At 59.9% G+C, this 11,196-nt stretch overlaps 2 protein-coding genes across 3 annotated transcripts; one reads left to right on the top strand and one right to left on the bottom strand.

Moving 5' to 3' along the window:
- The first annotated feature begins 4,058 nt into the window (after positions 1-4,058).
- On the top strand, positions 4,059-10,779 carry LOC117649404 (nuclear autoantigenic sperm protein-like). Of its 2 annotated transcripts, none has more exons than XM_034392176.1 (2): positions 4,059-4,272; positions 8,947-10,778. In XM_034392176.1, exon 2 carries the CDS (start codon positions 8,953-8,955, stop codon positions 10,519-10,521), a length of 1,569 nt encoding a protein of 522 aa, XP_034248067.1. In that variant the 5' UTR covers positions 4,059-4,272; positions 8,947-8,952; the 3' UTR covers positions 10,522-10,778. The 2 variants fall into 2 exon arrangements, with proteins under 2 accessions (XP_034248067.1, XP_034248068.1); XM_034392177.1 differs by lacking the exon at positions 4,059-4,272 and adding an exon at positions 4,336-4,455 and having other exon boundaries at positions 8,947-10,779.
- On the bottom strand, positions 4,764-7,178 carry LOC117649405. The gene is made up of 4 exons (XM_034392178.1): positions 7,132-7,178; positions 6,577-6,681; positions 6,354-6,491; positions 4,764-6,270 (listed from the first exon to the last, which is right to left on the bottom strand). The coding sequence occupies exons 1-4, from the start codon at positions 7,169-7,171 to the stop codon at positions 5,945-5,947; spliced, it is 609 nt and encodes a 202-aa protein (XP_034248069.1). The 5' UTR covers positions 7,172-7,178; the 3' UTR covers positions 4,764-5,944.
- Positions 10,780-11,196: the final 417 nt, after the last annotated feature.

The raw sequence follows: 11,196 nt of genomic DNA, 5'->3' as shown, positions 1-11,196 counted from the left end.
GGCGGCGCGGCCCACCCCCTCGGAGCATACGGCAGCACCGCGGCACCGCGGCACGGAGGAGGAGGGAGATTTGGAATGCTTGCCTGAAATATTGGCTCATTCTGCGCCGGGGTGCGTGGCGGGGCGTGGCGTGGGGGGGCGGGGCGGGCCCGGACGAATCCCCCTCCTGACCGCGCCGCGCCAGGGACTGGCATGAATATGGAATCAACGCATACTTCAAGGCAGGTGGGATGGAATGGACCTCGTAATCCACCAGCTCCACTCGGCTCCACAGCGATGCCTCTCGGGTCGGACTGCTTACCAGGACGACGACGACTCCGCCGCAGAGGTCTCGCCTCGAGCGCGACAGTGTCACGGCAGCCGAAGCGCGACAGTGTCGCGGCAGGTGAAGCGCGACAGTGTCGCGGCAGGTGAAGCGCGACAGTGTCGCGGCAGCCGAAGCGCGACAGTGTCGCGGCAGCCGAAGCGCGACAGTGTCGCGGCAGGTGAAGCGCGACAGTGTCGCGGCAGGTGAAGCGCGACAGTGTCGCGGCAGCCGAAGCGCGACAGTGTCGCGGCAGCCGAAGCGCGACAGTGTCGCGGCAGGTGAAGCGCGACAGTGTCGCGGCAGGGGAAGCGCGACAGTGTCGCGGCAGCCGAAGCGCGACAGTGTCGCGGCAGCCGAAGCGCGACAGTGTCGCGGCAGCCGAAGCGCGACAGTGTCGCGGCAGGTGAAGCGCGACAGTGTCGCGGCAGGTGAAGCGCGACAGTGTCGCGGCAGCCGAAGCGCGACAGTGTCGCGGCAGCCGAAGCGCGACAGTGTCGCGGCAGGTGAAGCGCGACAGTGTCGCGGCAGGGGAAGCGCGACAGTGTCGCGGCAGGTGAAGCGCGACAGTGTCGCGGCAGCCGAAGCGCGACAGTGTCGCGGCAGCCGAAGCGCGACAGTGTCGCGGCAGGTGAAGCGCGACCGACTCGCACATTACTTTTTCCACTCGAGAGAGTGGAAGTAGTCCAGGGAAATTCAAGGAAACGCTTTCGGTACGGGTCAAACTGCCAATCGGGAATATGACCAGCAATATTCTCATCAGGCTGAATTCAATCTGGATTCAACATTCGAAATCTGCTTTCTGGATTCGAAACCTGAGACAGCAGAAGTGTGGGGTCGGGTCGCGCTGGGATTGAGAGGCAGGTCGAAGCCGGGCGACGGCCCGGGAGAAGGAGGGAGGGCCCGTGGGTCGGGTAGTGGGCCTTTACGACGCCGAGGTCCGGCTGCGGCCGGAGGCCGTGCTGGAGGCCGTGCCGGCGGTGGAAATGAAAAATAAGGCGGCGACGGGATTAGCGTAGTGCCCCCCTTCCCTCCCCCGGTCCCCTGCCGCGTAAAGGCTGACTGTATCTCGCGAGCAGCGTGGCGGGGAGCAGCGGGGAGGCTGGGAGACGGCGAGGCGCACCTCACGTGTAGGCAAATGTAGCCGAGGACACGCTGGAGATACTACATCACCCCTAATGGGTTCGCGCCGTGGCGTCGCGTGGCGTGACGCGCACGCGGGGGCAGCGGGGGCAGCGGGGGCAGCGGGGGCAGCGGGGCAGTGGGGTCACGCTGGGCGGGGTCGCGAGGCTGCCTGGCAAACGAGCCATGTGGGGACGCGGCAGGACGCGGCGACGGCCCGGTGCACAAGGCCTAGTTTCCTGGAGGCCGTGTCCGCGACCGCGGTCTCTGTGTGCAGCCAGCGGTGCGGTGCAGCGGCGAGATTGCGTCCCCTCCCCCCCTCACTCCCAGGAACACTATAATCACTGCAGAGCCCGGTGCCCTACGGTGCCCCCATGCCGCCCCATGCCCCCTGCCCGCCCGCCACTCGCGGGGGTCGTTATTTAAAAGGCGCCAGTTTTCACGGCATGACGGCATGACTGCGGGACAGGCGGGTAGTTAACTAGATTGCCCGGCGACTCTTTTTCTCGTTGTCATGGCCGCCCCGCCGCCCCGGCTGACGCGACCCGCGCCGCTCCCTGCCCCGCTTTTGTCGTCGTTCTCCCTGGCTTGTGATACATTATACGTCATCACGGGGACCCCGCGCGACCCCACTGGGCCACCGGCACCGCGCCACTGTCAAGCTGGCCTCGGCGGCCTCGGGCTGCCCCTGCCGGGCCTGGCCGTGACTGGACGTGACGAGGTGTATACGGGCAGACGCACACGTGCGCGCGCGCGCGCGCGTGTGTGTGTGTGTGCATCCGTCTGTATGCGCTGGAGAGCACGAGGGAGAGCATGCGTGGATGCCTGGTGTATACTCACACGCCTGAATCTCTGCTACCCTGACGCCCCTTGACAATCCCGACAGTTGCCTGGCAGCCCCCGGGCCGGGCCGGGCACACCCAGGCACACCCCGGCAGCAGGTCTGTATTCCCCAGTCCCCGGGGCAGCCAGGGCAGCCAGGGCCCGGGGCAGGGCCGGACGCGTGGGGCCGTCCCTCTGCAAAGGGCGCTGGTCCTGCTCGCCCTGCTCGTGCTGCCAGTGTGTCGAGCCCCCGAGCGGAGGCCCCCGCCGCCCCATCCTTCATCCCGTTGACACTCGAGTCGTGGCGGTGCTGGCGCGGTGCTGGCGCGGCGGTACACAGCAGCATGACAACATGGCCGGGATGGCCATCGGCCGCGAGGCGAGGTTAATGAATGGGTCAAGTTGGCAGGCCTGCGTGGCCGCCGAGCCGAGCCGAGCGGGGCCCATGGTGAGGCGAGTCAAGCCGGTGGTCTTGGTGTCCTCGGGCGCCCCAAGCCGCGATCCACATGACGTTTCGCGACTGGGCGAGGACGAGGACGAGCATGCTGGAGAGTGGCTGTCCAGTCACCGCCAGCGTGCGCCGAGGCGCGGCTCTAGGCTGTGGCCGCAGCGAGTCGCGCTGTTTGGCCAGCACTGCCAGCACTACTGCCGGCTTGGTTGTCATACATAAAGTATTTTACGACCCTCCGCGCGTAAAGGTGCGGCGCGCCCCGCCCCCTGCGGTGCAAGACTGTTCCAGGGGGCCGGGGGGCAGACGGGGCGGACAGACACAGCCATCGCGGAACGGCCACGGAACGAGAGTTGTAAAAGGAACCCTTTCAATTATTCCGCAAATTCAGCGCGTCTCCGCAGCCAGCCCGAACGACGCGCGCAAACAACTCGTGCAGGTGCGGCGCAAACAACCCTTCTCTTTATTTCCTCCCTTTCTTCTCTTCTCCGCAGTTGTTTGTCCGCTCCAACGGCGCAGCGCGCGCAGCGCTACAAGGCACGGCATCGTCATCGCCGGTGACGACACGTGTGACCAACTTTGCGGCAATACTGCTCCCGAACGGAGGCGGGAAGCGCAATCCATGACAAAGGCGTGCTAAAGGAAGAACTCGTTGATTGAGTGCGATTTTCCGCCTTGCATTAAACAAAATGGCTGGCAAAACTCAGAACAAACCACGATTTCTACACATTTTTCGCCACTTCGATCAATGTACGTAAGGCGTAAACGACCTTCCCCGTTTTGCACTTACGCTTCGCAGGCTGCATGCGACCCCGTCCCCTCCTTCCTCCAGCAGCCCAGCTGGCCAGCTGCCTGGCGTCGTGGGGTATCTCGGCGGCGATGGCGATACCCCCTGCTGCTGCTGCGCGGGGTATCGCCGCAGCGCCGCGTCGCCGTTGCGCTTCCCGTTTCACGCCAGCCAGTGACCGTGAGGTGGGCTAAAGTGTCAGGAAAGGGAATGTAAATGAAAGAAATTAGATGTCTTGTGCATGTCGAACGGTGAACCGTAAGCCATTCGTGTTGAGATTCGGGCTCTTGGCGAACACAAGTTGAAGTTGACAGAAGACATCTCGGCGGCAGGAAACAAAAGACAGATAGCTGCGCTGCCAACGCACGGGGGCGGAGCTTAGCGCTGGAGACTCGCAAACTTCGAAGTGAAACACATGACACCGCTCTGTTTTCTCATTCTTCCCTTATTCGATGGTCAAGGTCAATTTGCGTCACGGAACCAACGTTTGGGGCTCCTCTTTCGTTCCGCAGTTTATCCTCCATTCGCAGGCCCAGTGGTGGCACGATTGGCGCAGACAGAAGACTGCGCGAAAAGAGGAGAGAAAAAAAAGAGGAAAGAAGGAGAAGACGGCACTTTGGGAAAATTTGTCGGCCTAGTCGGTTGAAAGAAGTCCATTGAATCTTCCTTGTCCGTATCGCTGCCGGGGCTGAACTATTTCGCTGCCGTTTCACCTGGTTGGAGATTCCAACTTTTGCAGCCCGCTGCCGTCAAGTCCAACACCCTTCGCTTCGAATTCCACTTTTACTTGTAAGTGTTCTGCCGGCGACTGCTCGCTGGGCGGTCGTTGAGCCTAGGGCCGGGAAGCGGGAAAAGTGTTGCACGCCATCCTTTTGTTCTAGAAGTTGCTACTTTTCACTAGAAACGCAGTCCCAGGCGACCTTCGCTGCCGCAAACCATCGCTTCGTGACGATTTGCATCGTTTTTGCGCTGGTCAGTGTCAGCCTGGACCGGGTTGATTGACATCCAGAGATTGACCTAGGCCATGAGGCTGGTCTTCTCGTTGCAACACCCTTTTATAATCAACTTACTTTTTTGTTCTTGAATGTCTGGCACGAAATGCCAGCTCAGACCGATCTCTTTGAACTATTCAGGTTTCTGTGCTCTTTAGGTTTTTTAGGACTTTCTTCTAGAAGCAACTGGTTAGCATTGGGTTCTTTGTGCAATGCTTGCACATTAGTGTTCATTTCTAGTTATCATGAAGGTTATGGTAGTCATTCATCACATGATAATTCTCGACATGTGTTCGTTCTATTTCGCCAGTGTGGCGGCAAGGGCATTGTCCATTATTTCAACCATTGCTCGCTTTGGTGAATGATGTTTCTGTTGTAGATACGAGTGTTCCGTCTTTAGTTAAGGCGTACTCGAGTTTCATTTTAATTAGTTTATTCTTACCGTTTATACATACTGATGTGAATCAATCATTGTGGTACATTGATTGATCCATAAAATTCATTTTATTCTTACCTTTTACTGTTTCATTGCGATTGTGACTCACATCGCTGAAATAGCAGCAATGTCCACCTTCTATAGTTAGCTTTTATAAGTTTTAACTTTATTAAGAAATATATATATTTAAATTTTGGGGAGCATCACAGATATCTTTCAAGTTACCACACATTGGCAGTGGCTGTCTAAAATCTAAGGCGTCCTATTTTTTATTCAAACCATAATTATCACAGAACACGTGTTTCATACCTTTATGGTGCCATTATCGTATGGAATGTGCAAGTAGTTGCAGGAGTGCTGGGCTTCCACAAACTATAGAGCAAGGAGCTTGGAAAGAAACACAAGTGTTTCAAATTTTCTTTCCCATTTGATTGTGTGATCTAGACTTAAAAGCTCGTGCTGAAGCCATGGTGATTCCTGCTTGTACTGTGAGGTGTGTCTGACTTAGTCTAAATCTGGGCACATCAACTTCTTGAATGTAACAATTCAGTCGTAATTTATGACGTTCCCTGGGATAAATGGTAATTGTACCTAATCTCATCTTCACTCATTTGACTTGATCAACGTACTTTAGTGCAAAACTACCATTCTGTGATTTTGGATGCTGTTACTTGATCAAGCTGTGGCCATGAAAGAATTGTTTGGGTTGATGGTTGTTTTTAAATTCACAAACATTCCGCTGTCAGTTCTACGATTGAAACTTAGTCCCCATCGCTGTCTCCTGCTGCTCTCTCATTTTTACCGTGATGCGACCTGGCAAGACTGTGCATTGTTTCTCGCCTCAAGCAGTGGCACAATTTGATGTGAAGTGATGCAGTGAGCAGATGACAAGTCTCGATTGGTTGACTGGCTGGCACGGTGCTGCGAGGGGCGGGTCGGTAGCGTCACTGGGGCCCTAGTCCGGCAGGTGGTTGTTGTCGAGGGGGTCGGGGGCCACTCTGTTGGGGCACACAGTCTTGATCGTCCAGCGGCGTCAGGGCGGCGGGGCCCCGCGCATGGCCCTGGACAGGGTGAGCCACAGCACCGCGGTGATGAGGGCCCCCGCCACGCCCCCCCAGCCCAGCTGCAGGCTCCAGGCCGTCTCGACGCGGCGCGCCGCCATGAAGGGCGCCCACAAGGGGGGCGGCGGCAGGGTGGGCCCCACGGGGGCGCGCACGACGATGCCGGTGCCCTGCACGACGGGGAGGGGGCCCTCGCCCGGCAGCACGCCGTCGACCACCAGCGCGCCCCGGCCGAGCGCGGCGGGGCTCTGCGCGCGCTTGAAGTGGATGATGGTCAGCGTGAAGAGGGCGAAGGTGGCTGCGGCAGAGGAGAGAGGGTTGAGGGTTCGATTCCCGGCGGGGGTTCGCGTCGGTTGTCCGTTTTGGCTCGTTGGCGGTCACCTGCCAGGAAGTAGAGTACGCCCGTGACGAGCACGGCGCTGGCCTGGTGGGCGAACACCCCGAAGGCCCCCACCAGCGCGGAGGACCCCAGGATGATGAGGCACACGAGGGCGCACGAGATGGACAGGTTCTGCATACCTGTGGGGGTTGAAAATGAAGGTCATTTAGATCTTTGGCCGCTTGGCGCGCGCTTGGTTAGTTCGAAGCTACTGGGGATGCTCACGGTGCTGCCACGTCGGGCGGCCGTCCTGCGTCCGGGACGCGGACAGGTAGTTGACGCAGGTCGGCTGGGCGAGGCCGGCGTCGCGCAGGGACGCGTGCTGCTCGTCTGCAACACGATCACCCTGCTGCACATCGCCTCGCGGGCTAAGTTGGTCGTGGCGTGAGGCACTGTCAGGCTGACGTGGCGGTAGGGGCTGGTTCGCGATTCGTGTCTGGCTGAGCAGCAGGTCCAAGGCCGAGGCTGCCGAGACTGCCGAGGTCAAGGGCTCGCTGTCGGCCTGCCAATCAGCCGTGGGCCGCGCCATGGCCGCGCGGCGTAGCGCCCCGGGCCGCTGGGTCTTGAACGGAAGCCCTTTGGCGGATTGATTCGAGTTTGATTGGCCTGTCTGTTAATGAACGACACCGCTCGGCCGTGAGGACGCCGCCGTGAGTAGCAGCCATTAGCTCGTTTTGCTGTGTTGGGCTAAAAGCGGCGCCGCCCCTTCCGCGAATAGAGTTGCCCCAACCCCGTTCCTGTTGGGCCGCCTGCTGCGCGCTGGCGGAAGCGGAGGCTTACCACTGACGGCGGCGCACAGCGTCCAGATGCCGCTCTTCATGGGCAGCAGGAAGATGGCGGGCCCCAGCGTGGTGCTGGCCGTGCTTGCCGCGGGGGCGGGGCTCGCTGACGGCGTGGTGCCCGGTGCCTCCGGCTGCCGCGGACGCCGTTTGAGCAGCCTGGCCACCTGCAGGCCGAGGGCGGCAAGGGCGTTAGGATAGAGGCTAGCATGTGGCGGTCGGGCCGCGCCGTTCGGCCGTTCCGCACCTGGCCGTCGATGAACCAGTCGAGGCGCCAGTGGTGCGTGGCGTTGGCCGTGGCGCTGCGCTGCAGGGCGTGCTCGACGCGGGCCACGCGCTCGCGGTCCCAGTCCCAGGCCACGTGCTCCCAGTGGTCCGTGACGACGGCGGCCACCAGCAGCGCCGTGGAGCAGGCCGTGGCCAGCACGGTGACGAAGAGCGTGGCCGAGCACGTCCCCGACGAGCACGTGCAGCACGCCAGGGCCGGGCTGTCCGGCGGCGTGCCGTCGGCGCTGGCGCTGCAAGCAGTGCAGGCAGTGCAGGCCGTCAAAGGGGTTGGCGGTCGCGGTGCAGCGAGTCGCTGACGGCCCGACGGCGTGCGTGCTGTTCGGGCACTGCTCGTGCCGTCGTGCCGCCTGGCTATAAAGTTGTCAGCGCGCCCCCGCCATGTCGCTGGGCTGCATCCTGCACTAATTTTTTGCGTGTTTTGGGGCATTTGGAGCGCGGCGCGCGCGTGCCGTCACGCGAGGGCGTCCAAGCCTCGCGTCCGGGGCACGGGGCGGCGACGACGGCGACGTACTACATGCCGCAGGGAAGGCCCTGGCGTCTTACCTGTCAAACCAGCGCACGAACATGATGGCGTCGTCGACGCGGTCCTCGGTGTCTGCCGAGTCGTTCTGGCCAGCCTCGGTCACATGGCGGCGCTGTGCTGCGCTGCGCCTTGGTCGCGAAGGCCGTAGGGTCTCTCGTTCTGCCGCCGCGTCTGCCCAGCTCTGGGAAACGGATCCGTGTGCTGCACTGTGCTGGTGGCGCTCGCCCCCGCCATCGCCCGCGGCCCCGCGGCCCTCTGGCAGCGCCCTGCGCCCCCGGGGGGGTAGGCTTGGCGGGCCGCCCGTAGTGTTCCCCCTCCCTGGCGAGGACGACTGTGGGCTTTGTGCCGCCTCTCTTCGCCCAGCTCGTCACCCAGTACCCCGTGCTCGACAATAGCGGATGTTATCGGCCCACCCTCTTGAATTGCCATTCATTCCGCCCGACTTGTCTCTGCCGTCGCCGCCAGGTCGCCAGCAGCTGGCTTGGACAGCATCCCCCACCCCTGGCTTTCGAGTTGACAACCCTGACCCAGAATCTCCTTGAAGTTGGTGTCTGTGGCGGGCCGAAGCCGAACTCGCCCGGTTTGCATGGCTCACTCCCCGTCCCATCCCTGGCCTATGGTTGCTGCCTACTGCCTCGCGGAGGTGGGCGTGACTGGCGGGACCCAAGGGCGCCCCCGCCTCCCCCTCGCTCTCCTGCGCCGCTATTGACGGTCGGAAATGACACGTTTTCGGGAACTATTTCCTGCCCGCCTTTCATCTAACTTGTAGTGTGGCCCGCTGCGATACGAGCTAGCGACTTTGGTTCTCGTGGGCGGGTGGGGCGGGGCGGGTGATGTTGACGCGTGGCGTGGTGTTTTGGCTGGGCCTGGCATTCAATTAGGGCGTCTGCGTCTGAGCCACTGCGAAAATGGGGTGTGGGGCTGCGCAGGCTGCGCGATGTCCATGGAGTGTCCTTGATGTGCTTCTGGCCTTCCCTTTGCTGACGCCTGTCGTTCCTATTCCAGGTCACCATGAGCACCGAGGCCGAGACCACATCAGCCGCCGGCACCGTGGCCACCCCCGCCAAGGTGGCGACCCCCGTCAAGGAGTCCCCCGTCAAAGAGGGTGGCTCGGCACCCTCCACGCCCAGCAAGGAGACCGACGAGGCGCGCATCCAGCTGACGCAGGGCCGCCGCCACCTGCTCGTCAAGGACTACTTCTCCGCCGTGGCCGCCCTGGCCAAGGGCTGCGAGCTGTTGGCGCAGAAGTTCGGCGACACCGCGCCGGAGTTGGGCGACGCCTACCTGACCTACGGCCGCGCGCTGCTGGAGCTGGCCCGCTCCGAAAGCGGCGTCCTGGGCATGAACGAGGAGGGCGAGACCCCTGAAGACGACGAGGACGACGGGGAGGGCGAGGAGGGAGAAGACGAAGAGGGTGAGGGGGAAGAGAAGGAGAACGGCGAGGCCGCCGACGCCGAAGAGAACGGCGCCGAGGCCAAGGAGAACGGCAAGGACACCGAGGCCAAAGCCAACGGCGCCGAGGCCAAGGAGAACGGCAACGGCACCGAGGCCAAGGAGAACGGCGCCGAGGCCGAGAATGGCGCGGACGCCGAAGCCACCAACGGCAAAGAGACCAATGGCGCTGCTGACCCGGACCAGACTCTCAAGGAGGAAGAGGAGGAAGACGACGTTAACAACCTGCAGCTGTCCTGGGAAATCTTGGAGCTGGCCAAGGGCATTTTCCAGAAGCAGATCGAAGACGAGAAGGAGTCGAAGCAGACGTGCCTGAAGCTCGCCGAGGTGCACCTCAAGCTGGGAGAGGTTGGCGTCGAGTCCGAGAACTACACCACGGCCGTGGAGGACATGAAGGCGTGTCTGGAGATCCAGCGGAAGTACCTGGACGAGGACGACCGGCGCATCGCGGAGACTCTGTACAACATGGGCATGGCCTACTCGCTGGCCAACGAGTTCGACGCGGCCATCGAGCAGTTCAAGTCCGCCAGCGTGCAGATCGAGCGGCGCATCGAGAACCTGGAGAAGAAGAAGGGCGACCCCGTCCCCGAGGAGAAGAGCGCCACGGAGGACGCCTTCTACACGGTGCAGGGCGAGATCGACGAGCTCAAGGCGCTGCTGCCCGAGATCAAGGACAAGGTCTCCGACATGCAGGACTTCAAGAAGGAGACCGTGCGCCGCATGATGGAAGGGCTGGCCGAGGCCAGCGCCAAGCAGAGCTCGACGGCGGACGGAGCGGGACCCTCGTCGGCGTCGGCCTCGGACAAGCCCGTGTCCAGCGTGGCCCACCTCGTCAAGAGGAAGCCGAAGGAAGAAGTGAAGGAGGAGGCCGACAAGACTGAGAAGATGGACACCTCACCCGCTAAGGCCTCTGAAGAAAAGACTGAGAAGGTGGAATCTTCATCTGTCGAGAGCACCGAACTGAAGGCGGAGAAAGTAGAAGCTGTGGCTGCTGAGAGCACCGAAGAGAAGAAGGCAGATGACGAGGTGTCTGACAGGAAGAGAAAGCCAGAAGACTCTGTAGAAATTGAAGACCCATCGAAGAAAGCGAAAGTAGAAGAGTCTGCTGAGAGCAAACCGTCAGAGTAAGAAGTAGCCCTAGTAATTTTAATCGCTTTTACACTAATGTTAAAGACTGATTTGAAAACAGAAGCATATATCACTATGTTTCAAATCTTTAATTTTAATGTGCAGTAATCTTAATTGTTAGTTCCCAGTTTTTCTCATGGCATCATCGTTTTATTTAGTTTTTATTGTGATCTCTTTAGTGTGATTGTGATATTTTCTGTACTTTTGTAATAATGTGTGTGTGCTTCGGTTAATTATTAAAGAAGTAATCAGTATTTACCTGTCGTGTATTCTGTCAATCCTAAGCCAAACATTTATGGAACGTTCAAATATTTAACCATTGTTGACTGCAGTCCTTGAAAAGAAATAAGACGAAGGGTTGTATTGTTCTCAATTGCTTTATTCTTTTAAAAAAATTATAAATAATGTGAGGGGATGTTACAGGGCCAAACCAAGGCCTCCCCTATTGAAAAAGAGATACATTCATATTCACATCAAAATTATAAATTAAACAAAAGCTGTTATTCTTAATACCTTTATTTTTAGAGAGGCAAACTTCGGTCAAACAGCATTCAAAAATCTGGAAACCGAATGCAATGGTCTTCAATACATGTTAAGTTAATTTTACTCGGGAAGAATAACATGGTAGAGTCCTGCAGATGAAAATTTTTTAAGGCAGTATTGGGCAGCATAATT

Source organism: Thrips palmi, unplaced genomic scaffold (assembly GCF_012932325.1).
Source record: "Thrips palmi isolate BJ-2018 unplaced genomic scaffold, TpBJ-2018v1 HiC_scaffold_4, whole genome shotgun sequence".
Classification (NCBI taxonomy): Eukaryota; Metazoa; Arthropoda; class Insecta; order Thysanoptera; family Thripidae; genus Thrips; species Thrips palmi.
Note: the sequence above shows the minus strand (reverse complement) of the source record. Positions and strands in the feature narration are given on the sequence as shown.

What these genes read in the sequence shown, in the direction of transcription:
- LOC117649405 (XM_034392178.1), bottom strand. Translation starts at nt 7,171, where the DNA reads ATGAAGAGCGGCATCTGGACGCTGTGCGCCGCCGTCAGTG. An exon ending in GCTGTGCGCCGCCGTCAGTG is followed by an intron (nt 6,682 to 7,131) that starts GTAAGCCTCCGC and finishes ATCGTGTTGCAG; the next exon opens with ACGAGCAGCACGCGTCCCTG. An exon ending in CCGCCCGACGTGGCAGCACC is followed by an intron (nt 6,492 to 6,576) that starts GTGAGCATCCCC and finishes CAACCCCCACAG; the next exon opens with GTATGCAGAACCTGTCCATC.
- LOC117649404 (XM_034392177.1), top strand. Translation starts at nt 8,953, where the DNA reads ATGAGCACCGAGGCCGAGACCACATCAGCCGCCGGCACCGTGGCCACC.